At 44.4% G+C, this 23,580-nt stretch overlaps 2 protein-coding genes and 1 long non-coding RNA gene across 16 annotated transcripts in view; 2 read left to right on the top strand and 1 right to left on the bottom strand.

Annotated features, from left to right (window-relative positions):
• The window catches only part of LOC147644129 (uncharacterized), a 38,469-nt gene extending 23,218 nt beyond the window's left edge, over positions 1-15,251 (bottom strand). The window contains exons 1-3 of one of the 10 annotated variants that reach the window (XR_015270988.1): positions 15,002-15,245; positions 13,546-13,875; positions 940-12,473 (exon numbers count right to left, since the gene is read on the bottom strand). This is a non-coding gene — a long non-coding RNA (uncharacterized LOC147644129). Of the gene's footprint in view, positions 1-939; positions 12,474-13,545; positions 14,544-14,568; positions 14,696-15,001 lie in introns of those variants that run through there. The other 9 variants (XR_015270984.1, XR_015270985.1, XR_015270989.1 and 6 more) reach the window with 9 other exon arrangements.
• Positions 1-23,580, top strand: part of LOC110188097 (Shal K[+] channel interacting protein) — a 148,085-nt gene that overhangs the window by 51,242 nt on the left and 73,263 nt on the right. The window lies entirely within an intron of this gene.
• Positions 15,418-22,462, top strand: Gld2 (GLD2 poly(A) polymerase). The gene is made up of 3 exons (XM_086829888.1): positions 15,418-19,973; positions 20,101-20,367; positions 20,440-22,462. Exons 1-3 carry the CDS (start codon positions 16,974-16,976, stop codon positions 21,610-21,612), a joined length of 4,440 nt encoding a protein of 1,479 aa, XP_086686014.1. The 5' UTR covers positions 15,418-16,973; the 3' UTR covers positions 21,613-22,462.

The following is a 23,580-nucleotide window of genomic DNA, read 5'->3' as shown; positions in this document are numbered from 1 at the left end:
TTTTAATGTTTGCATAGTTCCCTTAATATTTTAATGCCTCACGGTGTACCATAAATCCTGCTTAAAAGCAAACGTCTTAAATTGCTTTAATGGGGCTGTGTAAATACCCATAATAAAGTGGGTAGTAGACTAATATGATCCAAAAGACCCTCATAAAACTAGCTAAGAGCCATAAATTTTAAAACGAAATTATGGGGCAATAGAAAATGCGTATTTAAAAGGATGTTAGCCATAAGTTATACATCAAAAGTATTTCGGTTGGGGAAAATTAAGCTTTAAATCATAACCAATCTGATAAAATTAAGCTAATAAACCATACGGCTATATAAAGTTATCTGCCGCCGCAAAGCATTTAAAAAGATTTCATTCCGCGATTTAAACTTTCTCATCCGATGACCACTTAACTTTGATTGATCACTGGACAATAAAATGAACCTCATTTGTAGCGCCCCCAAAAGCTCTTTTTTGTTTTACGTTAACTGCAATTACTGAGAGACCCGAACCGAAAACCCGAAAAAACACACAATTTAATTAACATTTCTTTCCTTTTCTCTGTTTCTCTTTTCAGGTAAGTTGTACAAACTCAAACCTTCTTCAATCCATATCGAAACGTTTTGTCAGACATTAAAATCGAAACGTGGGTTAAATGTAAAACGTAAGTGACTTTAACTTCCACTGAAAATGCACACATTCACAGAGACCGTATATAATATCCCAATATATATGAGGGGAAAAAAGTAAAGAGGGAATCAAAAATTGATAAGACCCGCCCCGCTACGTAGGGAGTTTAAAAACTCATTTAGTGTCCAATCAAGCGGCCATAAAATAAAGTCAATAAATCAAGCATAAAAGTAACAAATGCACGGGCAGCTCACAGATAACACGCACACGGCACGGATACGGATACAGATGCAGATACACCCAAAATGCCCATACCCCGAACTGCATTGCATTTCAATAAAAATCCGATACGTTCTGTGAGGTTCTGTGAGGGGGAAACGGAGGAGCCCGCGGTGGAGCCCTCCTCTTTATCAAGGTGTGATGATCACTTGCGTGCCATCGGCGCCTGACTTGCATTTCAGAGCATCGCCACCTTGGCACCTCCAACCTTTCTTCTTACCCTCCGGGTGCTCCCTGAACACCAGCTTCCTCCGCCTCCACTGGCCTTTGAAAATCAATAAAAATAAATCGAAATGTCACAGCGCTGCATGTTTTGCTCAAGTGTGAGGTCCCGCAGGTCTTTCTCTCTCTTCTCAATCTTCCTCTAAAAATCGAACAAAAAAGACGCAGTGGAAACTGTAAATGACACTGTGGACAGCAAAATTCATTGGAAATTCAATCTGCCAACTAACTCTATATATTAATTTCACGAAATTGGAAATTAGTTGCCTTAAAAGCTATTGAATTACACAAGGTGGGCGAAGGTGAAGATTGCACAGAAAGAAAATATAGTAAAGTAGGTAGAATCTGTAAACTAAAATTAAAGGAAAAGTTAAGCATTTTAAGGAAATTTAAAAATTTACGATTTGTATACCCGGTAAATATGTTGATAGCAACATTTGTGAAAATTGGGTACTGCTCAACAAGTACCTAGCAACATTTGCCCTATCTTGTCAACATTTTCTTCTGTTCTGCGTCTTGTTTCATTAAAGTTTTTCTCAAATTTGTGCATAATTAGGCCAAGGATATTATATCCTACTAATATCATCCGCATACTATCTTATATTCAGACAAATTCAATGGTATCTAGTCGTACAACCTTACAAAATAAATTTATAATTCGACATACCTTAACATTATATACTCAATTTTGAAATTAATATCAAATGAAATGAAAACTGTTATCAAAAAATATCTTATATATTTCTTGGAAACTATTATAAATTATGCCATTTCCTCTCTCACAATCCCTAGTTTCAATAATAACCAACATTTGTATGCAGCATTTCCGTTTTTATTGCTTTAACCTAGTTATGTTTAAATTTGATATGGATATGGATATGGATATGACTGAGCGATCTAACAGATTGTTTTGATAGTTACCAATATAGATGGGGATACCATTAATATGGTAATATGGACAAAGTTGTGAATATTTCATTATTTTTCCGCTGTGTGAGCTTCGATTCAGAAAAATCAACAATCGATTGTTCGGGCCCGGAACATAAATCCCCGAAATGAGAAATGTGTGGCACACAGCATCCCGGTGCCCCCATCAGCGGGGGATCTTCCCCTACCTCTACCTGTACCTCTCCCTCTATGGTCATCTCCCTCCTGCCCTCTGTCTGAAGGTCCGGGCGAGAGACTCTGACTATCCACAAATTGGTCGTGTTCAGCTTTAAATCGTTTTACGTAGTTTCCATCGAGACAAGTTTCGCGGCCCCGTAAATGTTTGCCAAATGTGGCGCTGTTTGTAAATCACGCACGCTGCAAGTTGCACGCAACCTCCGAGTCGAGTCGAGTCGATCGATTACCGGTCTCTTTCGCGGACAGTGTCTCCCTCTCTTTCTCAGTCAGAGATTCGGGACTCGGGTGTAGTCCCCCCCGTCGCCTTTTTGGTATCGCTCAAGTATGTTAATCTTGGCCAGCCGTGACTTGGCTGGAGTCCCCGCACTGCGTCGCTCTGCGGTCCAAAACCCATCGCACATGGCTTGAAATTTATGCGCTGTTCAAACGGCGCGTAATAAATTTGTTTGCTCTTCAACTGTGTGCGCGCATGTTCATTGAAATTGTGGCAACACGGTCCCGGTCCCGGTCCCAGGCCGAAGCGATCCCGATTCCAATACGTATCCCAAACACCAAACCCAAATCCAATCCGGAGCTCAATCCAGAACCCAAACTTGAGTTCTGTTTCCAATTCCAATCTCAGTTCCAAAAGCAGTACACTTGGACAAACTTTTAATTACAGCACGATAATTAATTGGATTTCATATAATATAACTTTACCTATAAAACTACTTTAAAATAAGTTTTAAATTAAACCAGTTACTAAGCATTGAATTGCTATTATTTTATTGGCATATAAATCATAAAAGCCTTAAAAGAATACAGATAAGCTAAATAAACAAAAATCGTATTGCGTTACTCATCTTATTGTTATATTGTTCCCTTCATAGACCACCTTCTTTTACCTTCTTGGTATTCATATCCCCAACACTTTGCTCTCGTTTCGCTACACTAATTAAGCTCCTTAGTATTTTCTCAGTGTGGCAATCGCATTGCCGCCAACGGCCACTTCATTTTGTAGCTTTTAACAACATTTCAGCATTCTCCTGTATTTGTTTATCTAAACGTTTTATTCATTTGTGGGGCTGCTTTCTGCTGCTGCTGCTGTTGCTGCTGCCTGTGTTCTTGGTTCCTATAGCATTGCTTTATCTTTTGGTCAAGTCTTTCAGACTTTTGCAGTTCGTGCTGCCGTTCCTGGCGGCCTAATTGATGCGCACTTGGCCCGGGCTTGCTGGTGGGATACAACTCCCGACCCCCTTTCAACCGCCGGCTGGCGGCGTTCCTCCCTCCATTGCGACGGCATCTGCGCATGCGCAACATTCACACTTTGCTGGCTTCACTTTGGTTCGCTGTTCGCCCGTCGCCATCTCCAAGTTGATTGCACATTTTATTTGCGCATTTATTTGCATTTTTTCTCACACCGCCGCGGTTCAATTTTCAACTCCAGTTCAGCTGGGCAAAGCTTAGGCTCAGTCCAGGTTCCCTGTTCCCAGTTCCCGATTCCCGGTTCCGAGCCGTTTGGTTCCCCTTGTTTGTTTTGCTTGCCAATGCCAATGCGAATGCAATTCAATTGTCTTCAGGTTGAGCGCATTTCGTCTTGGCCTTCTTCATTTGTTTGTTTGTTTTTCTTTCCTGCTGCTGCTGCTGCTGCTGCTGCTGGGGGGTTTTCTCATGTTTGCCGACGACGACGACTGAGGCCGCCTCCTTTAATAGTTCATTTAGTTTGCATTTTTATGAAGTCTTTGTGTGGGTTGTGTAATAAATTTAACTCAAGTTTATTTATGTGCCATCGCCGAGACATTTATCACTCAATTTGAAGGCGTAATTGGGCGCAAAGCGACAGGAGGCTGCCACAGGAGTCGTCGACGTCGTTGTCTCAAGACCTCGCTCGTCCCTCGTCCTCCAGCTCAGCTCGACTCAACTTAAATCAACTCCGACTCGGCCTCCGACAACTGACAGACGATATGGCATCTGTGTGTTGCATATTTTGCATATCGTTATGCAGTTTCCTTCTGATGCCTGATGCAGTTGCTCTTCTTGATTGGCAATGCCGTCTGGAGTTGGCCAAAATTGGATGATCTCCGCGCCAAGGGGACATGATCTTAACGGTTTTCGATTCGTGTCGTGTGGGGACAATTTTACTTCATTTGCATATGGGCATTTTCTGTGTGTGTTGCTTTTTTATAAGCTGTCAAAGTAGAGTAGCTTTTGACACCCAAAGTGGATTGGAATTTAAGAGAAATCGATGTCTGAATCAATTTACTTGCCAAGCTGAGCTGGTCAGCGGAATAATCCTTAAGTCAGATCACCAACGGATCCGATTATCCTTCTTTGTGATATTTGTACATTTAATTATAATATATAAAGACATTGCCTGGATTATTTTGTTTATTGCAAATTGCACCGTTTATCTATGGGTTTTAATTCCCAAAAAAACAAAATGCCACAAACACAAATGAACATCTGGACATGGAAATTTCAAACTAAATATGCAAATGAATATCCGCATATCCATTGAGTGGAAAATTTAGCACACCCAACACCCACTCGGCAGCAATTTTTGCATACATATGTCAAATTGAATGATTCGAAAAATGTCCAAATTAATTTACTGCTTCATCAAGCATCAATTTTGGCATTTCCCTCCGAATTTGTTGCCACCAAAAGCCAAACGCCGGCAAACGTTGAATTTTCAATCCGAATTTCATAGTTTGAATAGAACAATGTCCCCCCTGTACACACATACACTACACTCACTGAAATCAGCTTAACAAGAGGTATATATACAGAGATACAGATAGATTTAGGGAGAGAGGGATACTTGAACACGTGTATTTTGGCACCTGTTTTTGGCCAGCGCACTCGAACAATGGCCAGCAGCGGGGAAAATGTCGTTTAGCAACCAGAAGCCATTTTAAACAATAAATAAGCAATTTATGCCACAATGCCAGCAGTCGAGCAGGAATCAGGATAAGAGGGAGGACTAACTGTGGGTGGGTGGCACGCAAAAAAGCTACAAAAGAATTCGAGGAACATTCAACACATTTTGTAATTTCATTTCATTTCATTTCGTTGCTGCTGCTGCTGCTGCTCCTGATGGATAGTTGAAGGATGGCAAAGGATAAGGGAATAAGTGTCTGCCTGTCAAGGTGTTTGGCATGGAATTTAAGGTACTTGTAGGGATGGATATAACGGGAATTTTGCAAATATTTTAATTCTAAATGAATATAATAAAATAAAGGGCATTTTAGTTGGGTATTCCTTTAGTCGGCTACAAATAAGGACATTTAAAAACTAGTCCCATTCTGCTCTTTTTTGTTTATGTTTACCTCGCCTCCAGCAACAGTGTGTTTTTGACCGAAAAACTTTTGCCTCCAAATTGCATTGCTGCTGCTGTCTCCCGGATCCAAATCCGATTCCGATTCCGGGTCCAGGTCTCCTGCTCCTCCTCCTGCTCCTGCTCCTGCTCAGTTTCCGTCTGGCGTTTGTTGCTGCTGCTGTCTGATTGCCCGCAAAAGACTAGTAGCCACCGCGGTGCTGGTATCCAGTTATCCGAGAGTAGCCCCAGATCCGCAAACAGGAGCAGCCAGCCTCATCAGCGGCATTGCACTGGGGCACACACTTACTCGAATATACTCGAATACTCGCATACTCGCGAAGCGAACAAAAAATCGAATTTCCCGTGCGGACTGATTCGATTTGGCGTTGCAATTTCACGCTGTGTTATTGCAAAGTGGCTGCAACTGTCGGCGCCAGGCCAGGCCAGCACCACCCGAAACCCAATCCTCCAGCTTCTACTCCTACTCCTATTCCCACTCCTATGCCATTCGGCCATGGCAAAGCCACAGCGGCAGTAGCGGCAGGAACTCGCTCGTTCTGCTACCAAAATAGCAATTTCGATGGCGCACAACAATGGCCAAAAACGAACGAACGGCAGCAGGAAAAAAATAGCACCAAACAACAAAAAAAAAAATCTCATTTAGTGACGAATTAAGCGCCAAAACAGACAGGCGATTCAGTTTGTCAGACAAGCGCTAGACACCGATATAGATACGCGTACAAGTGCACTGGAAAAAATATTTAACTACTATCCAACAAGGTCTTAAATCTAGAACTAAATAATTCGAATATAAAGTAAAATGAAAGCTTAGAAAGGCTATATGTATAATAAAAACCTAGCAAAGTATTAAGAACCATTAAGCATCCTTTGGTTTATTGTATCTTTAAACGGTTTCAATTTGTTTAGCATTGTTCTTTAGATTATAATTTTTATATATACTGGTACTTAATTTAAATATCTTTTTATATAATTTTCTGCAAGTGATTCGTTGCGGAAGTAGGTTTAGGTTTGGGTCTAGGTCCTGGCTTGAATTTCGGGCATCAGTTTGCCGGGCCGTCCGGCCTGGTCAGCGCTGTCAAGTGCAGAAGGACGACCGGCGGCAGTAGATGACTCGGCACTATCTATGGCCTGGCATCGATTGGTTTGATGTCTAAACTGGGCCCACCACCATCACCCTTTCACATCCCTTTGACTCCGGCGACTCCGCCGACTCGTTTGCTGCTTATGGCCTTAAACGCCATTTTGTGCGCACTCATTCACGCCACGGTTTGACATTGCCATACTCGTACTCGCACTCGCACTCGCACTCGTTCTCGTACTCGAACTCCCTTGAATACCCCACTCCTGGCAGCCATTGTCCGTCTGCTGCAGGATCCATGGATCCATTGTCTGCCCTGGCAGGGACCCATTCTGACATCCGCATCCGCCTCCGTATCCTCGTCCTCGTCCGCTGGCACTTCCTGTGTGGGTGCCTGTGCACTGCCATTCTGACAGATTGTTGCAAGGGCAAGTGCAATATTAGAACATGATTTATTTATGCAATTTTTACCATAAAGCGAGCAATTTTCGTTCACTTTGCAGCAGCGCGCGAATTTTGCTGGCATCCGTGCATCCATTTGGCATTTGTCTATCATTTTCTGGAGCGCGAGCTCACAATTTGTTTTCCGTTCTCCCCTCTCTTAGTCAGTTTGTTGTTTTTTTTCGGGGATTTCCCCTAGTAGTGCAGTCATGTCCATTAGTCGATGTGTCGGCACGTCAATTTGTTTGCGTCCGTCTGTAGGTCGGTCCTTTTGCCCCTGTCTATCTACCCATCTATCTATCTGGGCTGAAATGGTCTAGGACTGACTTGCACTGTTGGCTGGCGTTTGAAATTATGATATGAAAGCCGGCACAATCGGAATCCATGGAGTTCGGACCTAATAAGTTCTTACTGCGCACTCCCATTTTGGCAATTAGCCCCGGCATACTGACTGTAATTAGTGGCGGGTTTGGAAAGATGAGCGGTTTAACTAATGGAATGGTTTCAGAAACGAAACTGAAGTGTTGACGATGACATGCTGATGGATGCTTCTTTTAATCTCTACATGAGTGGATTCAATAGACGGGAGTTTCAAGGGAGTTGTCCCTCTTGATTTTCATGAAACTAAAGGGAGTTATAGATTTCATTGAAGACATACGAGTTGTATATATTTCTATGGATTGATAAGTAAACTTATGTGACCTATATTTCCTAGTCAAGATTCTTGCTAACTAAAAGTTTTCGCTGCAGATTTATTCCGTGTAAATCAAGATCCTTCTCTTCAAGGTTAACTTAAATTATGAACTTTCTATTTACATAATCTAACATAACATAACAACAATCTATAATTTTCTAAAATAGTTAAAAATCTAAAGATCTCTGAACCCTATTCTAAAGATATAATCTAGCATCCATATAAGGGTATGCTTATACCTTCTCTTTAAATCATTTTAATAGCAAAAACCTCCCATAAAAAAAGTAAGAATAATTTCTATTAACACCTAGAAAATCACTCACTCCTCCACCTCCTCCTCCTCCTGGTTATTCATCAAAATTTCCCCTTCCAGCTAGTTTCCTTCTCTCTGGAAAACCAACGCAATCAACCGCAATCAACACCAAAGAGCTAAGAGTAATAGGAATAAAAAAATGCATAATCAACATTTTTATCATTTGCGATAGAGAAATATGCAAAGCAGAGCGTAGAGCTAAGCTAGCTGGCCAAGCATTTGAAAATGGGGAATGCAGCGGGAAAAACAGAGGGCGGGAAAATGGGGAAATGAATGAAGAACATTATAAATGCCAGAGTACATGCTAACTACAACAATTATCCTTAATGTTGCCAGCAACTGCCATTAGGGAGAAATGCAAACGCAGACGCGGAAAGGAGGTGGTGGACAGGAAATCTCCTTGTCCATGGCTGATCACTTGCTGGAAAGAAATTCAAATTAAAATGCTTCCCAATGCTATGCAAAATAGTTTCAATTTTCTGCCAGAGAGCGCTCGAGGAATGCTCATTATTCATCTGGAGAAATTTTACAGGAAATATACAATGCCGAGGAGCCAGAGGATTAAATGTCCAGGAATGTGCAGGACAGCGAATCAATATTGCGAAGAAAATGGCAGTTAATTACAGGCCCCGTGTGCTTATTGATTCACGCTAATAAACCTCAACCTTTTAAGCAGAGGACAAACGCCTGTTAACAAGGCGCCAGGACACGCGATCGACACCATTACCAACACCCGGCCAAAAGGATATGGCATAGGGGTAGTCCCGACAAACGAATGTATATATATATTTGTATATATCAACCCCCTGTAATCAAAGCCAGCTGCCAACTGCCGTCTGCATTTCATTTACCTTGCTCAGAGGCACTTTTCAATTATGTTATTAAAACAAGCAAACGGGCAGTTAAGGACCCTTGCAGGACCTGCCCAGCATTGCGTGTCTGCGTTTGTTGTTTGTTTCGTTTTTTTTTCTCGTTCTTCCAAACAACACTAACGTTCTCATATCGTTAAATATATAATTCAGGTTCGTTTTTTAATACTTTTTTTTTGTTTAGTAGTAGAATTTTCTAACCCGACCAGTTACTCATAAATGCTGCAGGAATCGTAATGGCAGTGTGGCAAACATGAAAATTCAATTATGAATACTCCGGCTTAAGGTTGACGCCCCGTAATTTCCTAGAAGCCCTCATCCTACCCTCCCTCCTTGGTATGCCCCCCCTCGCTGGCCAAGTCTGTGGCCCAAGGCAATTTGCATGGGTAAATATTGTAAATCTATGACGGGTTTTGCAATCATTTGCAATCGGAGACCGCAGACGGAATGAGCGGAGCGATTCGCACAGACATCGTCTAATTATGTCGAGTAGCAAACAAGATACTCTCGCACAACACTCGCATGCAGTCAGATGCAAATAAAAATAAATATTTACATTCAATTTCGAGCGAGCGCCAACCTCGCCAAAGGAAAATTGTGCGTAAAAAGCGATGGGAGTAGTCGGACGCATATTTGTTAACCTCAAGCAACAGACCAAAAACCCGAACCCCGGAACCGCAACCAGAACCTGAACCCCAAAACCGGAGCTAAACTGCAAGAAAATTTCAATATATATGAAATATGATATTATATGATGCTGTTGTGGGGGAAAATCATTATAAGAAATCAGGAAAAGTTATGTCCACAGTTAGAAATATTCTTAGATGAAAAAAATAACTAGAAATATCTGTTTCAAAAAGTTTTCAATCTATTAGTTTTTTGTGAAAAAGAGTTTCTCAATATTCAACTATTTCTTGTATTATAAATTTAATAAGAAATCCTAGGAATATTTAGTCCCTTTCTAGCCTTAAATTTTATAGAGCCGGCTGAGCTCTGGGAGCCAAGGTGTGCCCATGCATGTTTGATACCTAGCTTTCAACCAACTTTGGATCACAGTGTAGAACGAGTTCGATTTCGATGCCGCCCAGACGAAATCGATTACCGACTGATTGAGTGAAATGCTGGGCTCCCCTAACCCAAGGGAATGGGTTGCTGCAGGTTAAGTTAGGCATATAGATATATCGCTATGGCTATAGGAGGATATATCTATGGGTATAGCAGCATCGGTTACGACGACGACGACGACGAATGTCAGTTAAAATGGTAATTGACTTTTGCGCTAAACCGCAATGTGTTTGTAAACTTGTTGCCATGTTGTCTATGCACACACACCCCCTGCGAGTCCATGCCCCATGTTGCAATATTGGTACGGGATGCAACGGCGAAACGCGAAACTCGAACCGGGGGCTCTCGTTGCAATTTCACAAAACGCTGGCATAAGCCAAGGCGCACAAGCCCAAAGCTCCACGTTCGCCATAATGTCATATTAGAGTTTATCAACTGGCTTGGCTATGAAAATTTAGAGCGCTCCTGCTCAGAGGACGAGGATGAGGACGAGGACTCTAGCGAGGAATGGCAGCGGGACAGCCTGCAATTTTCAATTTCGCGCACACTTTGCACAGATAATAGAAATTTCTTTCTTTCGTTGCACGGAGTTCCCAGCTTTTTCCTTCCTTCCTTCGCTGCGTTTATTGACACAAATCGCAAACGCATTTGGCATAAGTACCGGCCAACAAGCTGCCTGCATTTTCCACTAACACTTTCCCCCCTTTTGCCGAGCGTGGTTTTCCTCGCTCCCTTCTCCATTTGTACTTATTGTTTTTCTGCTTAAAGTATCTGGGTTATGAGTGGTTTAATGGCAACTCACTCTCGTCCTTTGTTCAGCTTTGTTGGGTTTCCTTCCAGCCAGGCAGGCAGGCAGCTTTAGTTGGTTAGTTCTGGCCAAGTTGTTTTGAAGGAACTATTTCCTAAGCTGCTTAGCAAAAATGTGTAATGCTCTGCTTAGACAATTGCTAAGGAAACAAATGGGGGAAAAAAATTAATAGTAAATGCTGGAAAAGTGTAAACAAAAATCGAAGAAATTGTACTCAAAGTTTACTTTGTTAGTATAATGTTTTACAAGCAAGGGTCTAAAATACACCTTAAGAATTAGTGTGTTTAAATTTCCTGCTTTATTTAACCTGAATTTCCAACCACAAACAATATAAAACACTTTCCTTGAAGGCCAATCAAATGCTCGGCGGCATAAACAAGCAATTTCAGAGGAAAGGCGGAAAGATATTCGCATAATTATGACTTCAGCGGTTACAGTCTGGCAAATTTTCCATGTGAATGAATTTCGCACAATTACACACGCGTAGGCAGAACCACAAAAAAAGAGGTGGAAAAGGAGGAAAACACGGAGACCTAGGGAGTGGGCACATGTCAGCACATGGCGATGACGACTCCGACTGCGACGACGATGGTGGCAAGCAGCAGATCAACTTCATTCACAATTAAGCTAAAAATACAAGCCCCCCAGGTTCGCAGAATAAAATTTATTGTCAAGTGCAGAGTCACAACATTTTCAAGATGTGTAACAGTCACAGTCACAGTCGCAGCCGAAATAATTGAGCAGCAGGGAGGCGCAGAAGTCTGGTTCAGGTCTAGGTGTAACAAAGGAGAAAGAGTCTGGGAAACTCTGGCCCTGGAAAATGGGGGATGTGGCTGTGGATGTGGATGGGGATGGGTGGAGTCAGGCTGTCGCTCACAGCAGAAGGAGGACGGGCAAATCAACAACGCAATCTTAATGAAGGCAATAATTCAAACAAAATGCAAAATTCCCTCAACAAACTGAAAGGAAGTCGCTGCGCGAGTCACTCACTTCACTTCACTTCTTCTTCAGAGACAGAAGCATTGAAAAATTGCCGCCTGAGAGAGAATTCCTTGTTGAAATTAAATTTTTACAAAATCAAATAAAATCCAGCGTGTGGCAGTCACTCACTCGCTCGGTATTCCCTCGATGGCGTTGTTGTTGTTTCCCTTATTAATTAGTTTGTATATTTTTGGCATACGAAATACAACACAAAATTGTTTAACATTTTAGCCCCGTCTGCTGCCAGCACACACACACATTAAGTGGCAACATTTGTCAATTTGTTTTTGGGCTGTAATTTCGGGGCCCGTCGGAGGGTCAACCTCTTGGACTGGGACTTGGGTGTAGTTAATGGCCGAACATTTGCCTAAATAATGAGCCACCGGTGTATTGCTTTGAATTCGATTTCGCTTGATTAAAAATATATTTCATTGTCGGGGACCGTTGCCAGTCCAGAAAAAGTGGGTCGTTGTCGTCGTCAGTGGGTGGATCGTTGCTTGTTGCAGCTGAGAAGCTAATCAGGCAAATGTGGCACACTTTTCGGTAAGGTGAATTCATTAGCCTCCGAGTCCGGCTTAGTTTTTGGGGGGCGCAGGACAAATGAGTGTAATCGTCAGCCAGATGGCATTGAATGATGCCTCTTGGTGTGGGAGAGAATCTGGGGAGAAATACATTGGTATACTCCGGAAATTTTTAAATGTTTCGAAAGCTAATTAGATTCTTCTATGGCTGTATGTTTTATGCTTTAGGGTAATAAATTGAAAATGTCTATCTTAAGTCTTAAAGTTCTTCAGCATAGGATACTGATAAGAAAATGATGGCTTCCTTCCAAAGATCTTTGTATATCTCTCACGCTTTAACTTCTTGTGTGTTTCTGCAACATGTTCCCAGCAACATTTGGCAATATTTTCAACTGCCTTCCGCTCTGTTTAATTTAAGATTTTCATAAATTTGAGCACTTTCTATAACTTTCCTACTTTTTATTCTAGTAATTAAAATTCTTGTAAATATTTCAAAATATATTATTAATATATATAACCTTTAAACTCAAGTTCCTTCATAATTAAAATATATAACTTTCAACCTCATCAATTTCTGTTGTTTAAGGTATATTTTTCCTTGAACTTTTACGAGGCGAATCCAATCCGCTTCAGTATTTGCTCAAATCTAGCTTGCTGCATAATTAAAAGTGAAAAAATAAGGAAAATGAAAACTCTCGCCTATTTCCCGTCCAACCTCCCCCCCCCATCAACTGCAATGCAATTTTCACTTTTTTTTCCGTGTCCGTGTCGTCGCCGCTCTGTTTTCTCATTTTGTTCAAATAGCCTCAAGGCGGCGGTGGCCGGGCAAACTTTCGAAATTTAACGCCGGGCACAATGGGGCACCAGGAATTGCCGTACCGGGCCAGGACAGGACGAGCCAGGACGGGCTGCCAGCCGCAGCAGTGGCGGAGAACAATTACGGGGAGTTGGTACCCCGGTTTTTCGGTCTTATGCAAACAGGAAACGTATAATGAACAAAGTCCGAAAGGCAGAGTCACTTGCTCACTCGCCGGGAGTTTGCGGCTGTGCCGGAGAGCACGCGACGCGGCACTCTAGACTGCGGACTTGGGATTCCTCCTGTCCTGCTCCCTGGCATTCATCCATTCATTTTTGAGCGGTTTCGTGGTTAACAACCGCTTCCTTATCCTTATTATTTTAATGCCTGCGGCAGCATTCCATCTTACTTACATTTTTCTCTCCTTCTCGACGCTGTCGCTATCGCTGACGCTGTTGTGGCTTAAATATTTTAACTACCGCCAGCTACTAGTTGGCCGCCGTCGTCCGTCGTCCGTCTGTCTGGGCCAGGTCTTTGTGCCCATAATTGGGGTTAACTGCGTTCAGCAGGTGAGGAAGCTCTGCTCCGGTCCGATCCGGTCTGCATTGTGTGCTAAAGTGTGCCAAAAGGAAGAGTATATTCTCTGCTGTCGTCCGTGCTGGAGTTTCATTTCAGTGCTCTTTCTACTACTATTTTTTTTGTTGTCCTTTTTGCTAGCCTCTGGCTTTGGGGCCAGCAATTAACTGCAATTGAAAGTGAAATTGAATTTGAATTTGCATCCGAGTTGCCGGAATAGATGATGTGCGTGTGTGTGCTTTTGACATTGGCCTGCCAAACACGGACAGGTGACAGAGTGTCAGAGTTGACACGCATGTTGAGAAAATTCAATTAAAATTTGTTGTGCTGCACTCCTCTTTGGACGACGACTCCTTTTTATTTCTGCTCGCCGGCTCATCGCCGATTCAGTTGATAATTATTTTTACGCGCCGGGTTGCAGGGGTAAAGTGCATTAAAAATGCAAATGGCAACACTTTGCCACTTTGATGCCAGCGTTGCCAGTGTTGTCACGTTTGCCGTTTTATTAATTTATTAAATTAAAAAACAAGGCAAAAGGCGGCAGCAGCAGGACCACGCCGGCAACTCCACTCTGGCATGTGTAATTGTAAATTTATGAGCGTGCCACAAATAAAAAGGAGGCCCAGTACAGTAAAGTAAAGCAAAAATAACGGAGAATCCACACAGGCAGGCATGGGCAACACGAGTTCAACTGGGGCGCACTGTCAATCGTGTTGCATGAATTATTAATTATTTGCTTTTCGCACACACACGCAGGGAGATACTACAAGGGGGGGGGGAAAAAAGATGTGTTGCAATGCGGCAATCGGCTGTCAGCTCTCCGCCACTTTGACAAGGGAAATACTAATAAAATTACTAACCAAAAATGGCCAAAAAGGCATTCGATTCGTTTCCTCACTGATTGCCAATAAAGAACAGAAACCGAAATTAGTCTAATCTAATTACCTGTCACGCTTTATTGTCTTTAGCATAACGAAATGGATTTTTGGAAAATAAAAAGTCAATGCCTACGCATTATTCCATTTCAAAAAAGGAAAAAAATTTGGGGGTAAAAATGAGAGTTGAGATGAGATGAGTACTTTTTAGGTGGGTAGGTAATGTGAGAGGCCAACCCCGAGGCGGATTCGGTATTCAGGACTCTGCTCTACCCCCGATGCCTTATTTATCCTGCGTTTTCCCTCGGGGGACACACAGACCATGGCATTTTCCTCGACTTTTTCTCTCCTTCTGTGAATTATTCAGGCCTCAATCGATGGCTGGCCAAGGATCTTCCTCACTGCATGCTGTACCCACACTCACTTTATATGTACGTATCCCTCAGTGCTGCTGACAGTTTATTTGCCAAATTGCTTGCATGTAATATGAAACTTTTTTCTGTTTCGAGGCTAATTTTTAGTTAAGGAAAGAAACGGACAGAAAAAAATGTGTGTGTCTGGGTGTGTGCTAAATCGAAAATCTGAAACACGCGTCACACGGCATTAAATGAGGAGGCAGGATCAGGAGGCAAAGAGGGGTTAGTTCACTAATACGGCATGACTCAACCGTTTTCCACGTAGAGTTGAATGCCAGAGCAAAGCTATCTGTGTGTTACCATATATTTATTCATGACTAAATGCACTTGGAAAAATGTAAGTGTATAATAGATATATTTTAAGACAATTTAATGGTCTGGAAATTATACTTGTATTCATAAATTGTTATTTGGATTGATAAGTGCACACTGATGAGTTTGAGATTTGCTAGTTGAGTCTTTCGAGGTAGCTTGAACCTTATACAATAAGAAATCACTTTTTATTTAAAAATACTATTTTTTTTTAAATAATATAGTCATATATAGCTTATAATTTATACATTTTCCAAACTTTCTCCCAGTGCCTTGTGTCCCAACCCCTTTGGTCCACAATCTGACCATAATTCATGAAACATTTTAAATTTGAAAATCTGTCCGTGGAGGGAAAGGGAATAATCGGGGAGAGCTCAGTTATTGTTGCGTTATAAATCTAATTAGAATATGGATGTGTGCGTTCGGGGGCCCGTATCTGAATATGCACGTAGACTAAACCAATTCCAAACCCCCCTACCCTACGTCACTGGGCTCATTTCATATGCTCACCGCATCTGGCCGCATCTGAAAATTGCCAATGGCGCCGTTGCGTCTGGGGCAATAAATTTGATTTGTTTCAAATTACAGTAGAACGCAACGCGAAAAATTGTATTTTCTCCTTCTTTCATTTATATTTTGGGTGCATTTTTCTGGGGCTGAGCCGGCAAATCGAATTGAATCTGTGGAATCCTTGACTGAGCTGCGGTTGCTCTTTGTGGGCAATTTTCATAATTTACATAAGCAAATCAAATTGTAAGCGTAATTCGAAGACAAAGGCAGTCTGAGCCGCTGGCTTAGAATGGAACTATGTTGAGTGGATGGCGTAGATTTCTTGGTGCCTTTATTTTCCAGCTCGCACTTGTTTTTAAGAGAAATTGTGTCAGCTTTTTGCGAAAGCATTTCTTCGCTCCAGCGTCCTTTGTTCCCGTCAATGCGCCAAATGAATTTGGCTCAAGTGGTGTGTGGTGCCTGTGAAAGGGATAGGATTGCCGCCTACCAAAGTGTGAATCCTGAAACGGGGAAGCCTTTGAAGTGTGAAGTGAAGTGAAAGTGTTCAATATGTGTTGCACTAGTTTGTTTCCAACACTGCACACAGCACAATCGTTTAGCAACACTGCATCGGTCATTTTCAGACTTTGACAGGCCCCATTTTTTTTCACGCATGTGTGTTTCGTGGATTATTCCTAGTAATAATTGTGTAAAATTTCTGTACATATTGTGAGAGAAAACCGGACTCGATCCGAGTGCATTTTAGAAACCTTAAACGAACCGAAACAAATCCCCGACACGAACATTAGCAGGAGCCACGAAACAGGAGCAGCAGAAGCAAATATATAGAATATTTTTTCGAAAGAGTGTGGTGCATGTGTGTGTCGGATCCCCAGGAGGAGACACTATGATGTGGACTTGGGAAACTTCAGTTTGAGGCAGACTACAATCAAAACTATAGAACCCAGTCGGGTTTCCAACAAACTTCATTTCGGATAAAAATATATATAGTCTGGGTCCGTATCAGGCGTTCGGTTTGCCGTCAAGCCTTTTGCTTAAAGTGACAGACAGAGGTACCGAACACACACCATATTCTTTAGCAGTCTGTGTGTACGTACGCACATATATCTGGATATATGTCGTTTGGATCGTGACGAGGCCGCATCGGTAGCAATGTCCACTGCCTTGGCAGCGGCAACGGCAATGGCAGCGGCATCCTCGAGTGCCGCACCAGCAGCAACGACCGTCAGCAACACCACAAACACCACGAACACCACCGTAGTCACAGCCACAGCGTCGCCGGCAACAAACAGCAACACCACAACCACCACCATTACCACCACCCATACAACCAAGTCTACAATTACGGCCGGAACCCTTGAGCCAGCCGGAGGGATTGTAGCGGAATCGCAGGAGTATCAATCGGTGCAAGTGGCTCCGGATCAGGAGCACAGCCAGCTAATATCGAATAGTGCACCGAAGCCACGGCGCCAGCGTAGGACCACTGTGGTCCACACATGCCCCAGGCCACCGGGTGGCTACAGGTACTCCATGGAGTTTCTTTACGGGATCGGCAGTTGCATGGCCGGCACCACTTTGAATATTGCCACGCCTCTATCGATAACGCCGCGCGGTGTGAGGACCACGCCTCCCTCGCTAACCACTCGCATGCCCCTGCTGGCCACAATGGGAATGCCAGCCTCGGCTTCACCCCGTCCCATCGACGGTAACCTGTCGCGGAATCGTTACGCCATTGGCGTTATGGGGCCAGGATCTCCAGGAGGAGGACTCACTACAGTGACAACGGTGCCAGCATCATCGCCAACGACGACCTCTGTCACTGCCACACCCGGCTCCTCGCCCGGGTCGCCTGCTTCGGGTGTTCTAGCGACAGGATCCCCCAACAGCCTGCCATCGCCTCAATTCATATATCAGGGATACCTGCCCAATGGACCACAGCGACGCCTGTGGCATGCTGAGAACGCTTTCTGGCAGTTTGATCGTAACTATCCCTACAACCAGGGCTATGCCTCACAATACGGCATACCCATGATGCCGGTGGGATTCGAACATCCGTATGGCAGTCAGCGGATCATATATCCTGGCTACTATAGCCAGCCTTCTGGGCCTTTCCATGCTGCTCCAGTACCCGGAATGCCGAGAGTCAATCGCCACGTGACCTCCAATTCTCAGCAGCAGCAGCAACAACAGCAGCAGCAACAGCAACAACAGCAGCAACAACCGCAGCAGCAGCCGCAGCAGCAGCAGCAACAGCAGCAACATCAGCAGCAGCAACCGCAGCAGCAGCAACAGCAGCAGCCGCAGCAGCATCCACCGGCACAGCCTCCGCCGGCACAGCCGTCGCATTCCCAGCAGCCACATCCGGTGGCCCAGCAGCCGACGACAGTGGTGAGTGGTGAAACCACTGAAGAATCAATTCCATCTCCGAGCACCACATGGCGCCATGTAGGCCCACCCGGAGGACAGCGCGAGCGCTTGGGGTCTGGACGACAGGCGTCGACTCCACAGGGCCCGATGGACTTTCACAGGGAATCAAAGTCATACTATAAGAGTGTCACGACCGGTGTTGGTGGTGGATCTCGCTACAAAGCACCCTTTGACCATCAAGCAAGTGGTAATGCAAGGAACTATCTAGGAGGAGGACCTGCAACAGTCGGTGCTGCATCAACGACAGCACCACCGGTAGTTGCAGCACCACCGGCTTCCGCATCGGCAGCGGCAGCGGCACCGACACCCACTGGATCCAGAGATCAGAATCAATCGAATGGCAACCAGAGTCGGATGTGTCAAGGACCCGGCAACAATCCGTATGCCAAGAGTCGTAACCAAGGAAAGAGAGGCAACAAGAATATGCAGGGTAAGGAGCGCACTTCAAACTCATCCGGGTCATTGTCCGCTTCCTCATCGAAATCCCACCTGGAGAGGCCTGCCAGTTCGAATACCTCCATACCGCCCCCGCAGAAGCATCCGAATCGTAGCTACCGCAACCGAATTCGTTACCTCAATGCCAATGAGTCGTCGGAGCGGAAACCGATGCCCATGGGCGTGGCAGTGCCTGTTTCGACCACTTTTCAACAGCAGCCACAGCCGTCCAACATGCGCAGAGTTGGTAAGTTCCAGGGACCAAATGCCTATCATGGAAATGTGGTGGAGAGTGGCAAGCCAGTGGTCAACCGGCATCAACGATACTACCAATCGCGAAACTGTGATACCTATGTCTACCAGCCCGGACAATATATGGTTTACGCGGCAGGAGCCGCGCCGCCGATGGGACTCGGTGGAATGCTGCACCCGGGACAAGGGTGCCCCGGCATGGCAATGGGCGTAGGTGGAGGAGCTAGGAATGCAGGTAGTTCCAGTGCAAGGGGAAGTGGAGGTGTTGGAGGAGGTGGAGGAGGTGGAGCAGGAGCTACGGCCACGGCCAGCAGCGCCACCTCGGAGGGAGAGCAGCCGCTGGACTCGGACTTTGATCAGCGCCAAGATTATGCTGACTTGGGTCTGGATCCAGGCAATGGCAGCTTCTCCTCCGACCTGGAGCCGCTTAGTTACAAGCAGGACACCTCGGAAATGGACGCGCATTCGTGTCTTCTATCCCATCCCTGTTCCGACATCGAGCCCACGGATGGCCAGTCGATTGGCAGTGCGGCCATCAGTATGGCGACCAGCCAGGATAGCGATGCCACCGAAAGCGACCTGAGCGGTGCATCTGTGGAGTCGGTGGTGCGCAAGGTAATGGTCGGTTGCCTGGCCTTTGCCACCGGCGCTGAGGTGCCCGATCTCAATGGTCCGAACCTGGTGCCCTACGGCGACATGCATCACCTCATGGAGCTGGAGTTTCATGCATCCATAACTAATGGCTATAGGACCGCCATGCTTCATCCAGCTCATAACCCGATGATCCATCAACGTGTGCATGGCATGAGCTGCGGCGACATGTTGAGCCACTCCGCGGAGGATATGGGATACAAGTTGGAGAAGGACCACCACCAGCAGCAGCAGCAGAAGCAGCAAAAGGATGGCAATGATGAAGGAAAGCGCCGGTACGAGGAGACCGATTACATCTCAATGGAATCTAACCAAGCTGTCAGTCCATCCGCCTCGTCCAGCAAGAGTGCCGAGGCCCCGGTGTCCGCAAGGGCCAATATCATCATGGTAGGTCATCATCCTGTAAAGTTTCTAAACCTTTGCAGAGGATTTCCTAGATACATTGCCTCTGCAACGGTCATTAGAAATAACTTATTTTTGTAATTATTTGCAAATCGAAAATTATCGTCCTAAGCCAAAGGAATCTCTAGAGGATGGACTGCTTCACCACGATATGCACAATCGCTACTGGCGCGAGTTCTTTGGTTATACGCCAGCGGACCGTTTCCTGCTCCGGACCAAGCTGGTGGAAATGAAGCGTCCACCAAACACAGTGCCTAGTAGTTCCAAATGGGATCCTCTGTCCCTGTCCATATGGAGGAAGTTTCTGGAAGCTCAGCAGACCCGTCATATTTACAAGACTAAGATGCGACTATGGCGATTCATTTATACAGTGGCCATGGTGAGTTGGGATAATGTTAGGGGTAAAGTCATATTTCGAGCACTTTCCTCCAACGCCATCATCGATCCGCAGACAAACTATCCTAGGTACGGCTTGTATCTGGTGGGCTCCTCGATCTCCCACTTTGGTTCCAAGTTCTCGGACATGGACATATGCATGCTGGCCTGCACAAATCCGAACATTGATCCAAGAATGGAGGCCGTGTATCACCTCCAACTGATGAGGGAGCTGCTCAGCCGCACGAACGAGTTCCAGGACTTCAATCTGATCGAGGCCCGGGTGCCCATCCTGCGATTCACCGATTGCCGCCACAAAGTGGAGGTCGATATCAACTTTAACAATTCCGTTGGCATCCGGAATACCCATCTCCTGTACTGCTATTCCCAGCTGGAGTGGCGAGTGCGTCCAATGGCCTTGGCTGTGAAGCAGTGGGCGCAGTACCACGACATCAACAATGCCAAGAACATGACCATTTCCAGTTACTCGCTGATGCTGATGGTCATTCATTACCTGCAGGCCGGAGCTAGTCCGCCGGTTCTGCCATGCCTGCACAAAATGTATCCGGAGAAGTTTGGCCTCCTGCTGCCCAGTGACTTTGGTTACGTGGATATGAACGAGGTTATGGGTCCGTATCCCTCGGACAATACCCAGTCCCTGGGGGATCTCCTGGTCGGATTCCTGCACTACTACAGTGTGTTCGAGTACGGCAAGTATGCCATCTCTATACGCGTGGGCGGCGTCCTGCCCGTGGAAGTGTGCCGGGCATCGAAGGCACCCAAGAATGACATTCATCAGTGGAATGAGCTTTGCATCGAGGAACCCTTCGACCAGACCAACACGGCCAGGTCCGTGTACGATTCGACCACGTTCGAGCGCATCAGGGCCATTTTCCAGGCCAGCTACCGGAGGCTGGAATCCACGAGGAGTCTCAGCTCCATTTTCGAGGACTACGATGGTCCCACCATTGTGATGCAGCAGCCTTCCGGGGATTCGGAGTGCGATTTCTACGAAGGCCAGCAGCAGCAGCAGCAGCAGCTTCATCATCAGCAGCATCATAGGTCGGTTTTCCGCTCTAATAGTGATTTTCCCTCGCCGCGTCCCTTCAAGCTGATGGTGGACAAGGCCACCACGGCCATTTGGACTGATATTAACATGAAGACGGAGCAAAAGGAGCCGGAGGAGCACCAGTCCAGGGAGATGGGAGTAGAAGATGACTCTGTGGCCACCGAGCCACCGCTTGCTTAAAAAAACTCCCACCTCCACCTCGTAATACAAAAATCAACAACAAACAAAAAAAAAACACAAAACATAAAAAGTTCACACCACACTCAAAAAAACAAGTCAAAACAAAACAAACATTTAAACCCCATCAGGACGTAAAAAAAAATTGAGACGTTGTGAAAGTAAGTTTTTTAGTAGCAGTTGCCGGACGCGTTTACACCAATTTAAATTTGACGTTGGATAATTATATATGCCTAGGGAATTTAGTGAAATGACCAAATAAAAATTCACAAAGGCAATGCAAAGTCGGTCGCAAAAAAAGCACTAAAATCGGCAAAATGGCAAAGAAATATTTTCACCTCGAATCAAAACGAACAAAACTAGTTTCTACCACCTTCAAAAGCAATCAAATTGCTTAAAAATCCTGAAAAAAAATCAATTAAAATTAAAATCCCAAAAAAATGTATATAAAAATTATAAAATTTGCAAAAAAAGAAAGCAGCACTAGCGATAGTTTAGTAAAAACTTGTGAGGCAGGGCAAGATAATCAGAATAATGCAGGGAAATAGGCTTTTATAGCTCGAAAGGTTTACACTTTTCTACCTGCACAAAAAAATAAACAAAACCAAAAACACCACTACAAAATAAATAATATGAAAATCCACGAAAAAAAACACTAAAACCAACAAAATGCTACATAAAAAATACACAAGACATTTTTGTAACAAAATAAATGTAAAAATCGCGCTAAACATCTTCACAAAAAACGCTTACGAGTAACAATTGAGTTGTAAAGCTCAAGTCAGAACTTTAAATAATGTTTGATGATAGCGCCAAAAAAATGATAAAAAATAATAAAAACTTACACCGCAAAGGGGTTTCTTACGGGAAGACGGGAAGGTTTTACAATTTAGTGATATAGGAACTTGGTGCTAAAGTAAATGAGTTCGCTATATTTTTTTTTATTTATTTATCAATATTAAATCTAGTATTAAACATCATCGTTTCGTCTCAGTATTTAATTAGTAAATTAGTAATTGCAAAAAACTTGTATATTGTAATAAGAATTTAATTGTCAGAGGAAACCCAGTTCCATTGAATTAACTAGGTAATAATTACTTGAAATATTCAGTGCATATGTATGCATACATCAACCAATGAAATCATCCATCATCGAGCCATTAGATAGTGGTCTTCATTTCAACATTAGAGCTTGGACCCGGACCCGGAGCCGGGACTAGGACTCTCTGGGGGGACTCTCGAATGAAATTATGTAGGATGCTCAATTTGATATTCCGCTCTGATTAATTCTTAGTGGTTGCCGTCATCATCGAATATCACCCTTGGGACACACACTCGCATTCGCACACAACTCTGAATGACCGGAATTCTCGCACATGTTTCAGTTTGGCAATTATCTAAGGAAATCAAATCAAATCATTGATGCAGCTGTTACGCAAGAGGGGGGATGATGGGTGATGGGTTCCGGGTACTCAGTACTGAGTGCCTAGTGGTGGTGACCGATGGACAATGCCATCTATCAGTCTATCTGGGGGCGTGGTCCAAACTCTGTTACCATCCGCATCTGTTCGGGAAAATTGAGCGATAGGTAGAGAACAGTGGTGGTATCGATGACAACCAAAAATGTCAGTGCAGCAAATTATTTCATCAATTGCAATGCTCGATTTCAGTGCATCGGGGATGCTGGTGAACTGAAGGTGGTTCTGTCTGTCCTGTCCCGCGTTTGGGTAATTGATATAATGCCAATGGGTTCCTGTATTCCTATCAGAGACTCCTGTCCTTTCCTCGCCCACCTAATGGCGTCGAACTGTCAACGGGATTTGGATTGGATTGGGATTCAGATTGGTATGGCAATTGGGATTTTGGGCAGTGGGTGGTGTGTGGTGCTGTGTGGTGTCTGTAATGTAATGCAATACCGTGTGGCATCGCCAATCACCATTGCCATAATCATCATTATCATTAACGCAGCCG

This window comes from Drosophila serrata, unplaced genomic scaffold (assembly GCF_035046125.1).
Source record: "Drosophila serrata isolate PLE 108 unplaced genomic scaffold, ASM3504612v1 contig_228, whole genome shotgun sequence".
NCBI lineage: Eukaryota > Metazoa > Arthropoda > Insecta > Diptera > Drosophilidae > Drosophila > Drosophila serrata.
The sequence above is the reverse complement of the archived record's forward strand: the minus strand, read 5'-3'. Positions and strand labels throughout refer to the sequence as shown.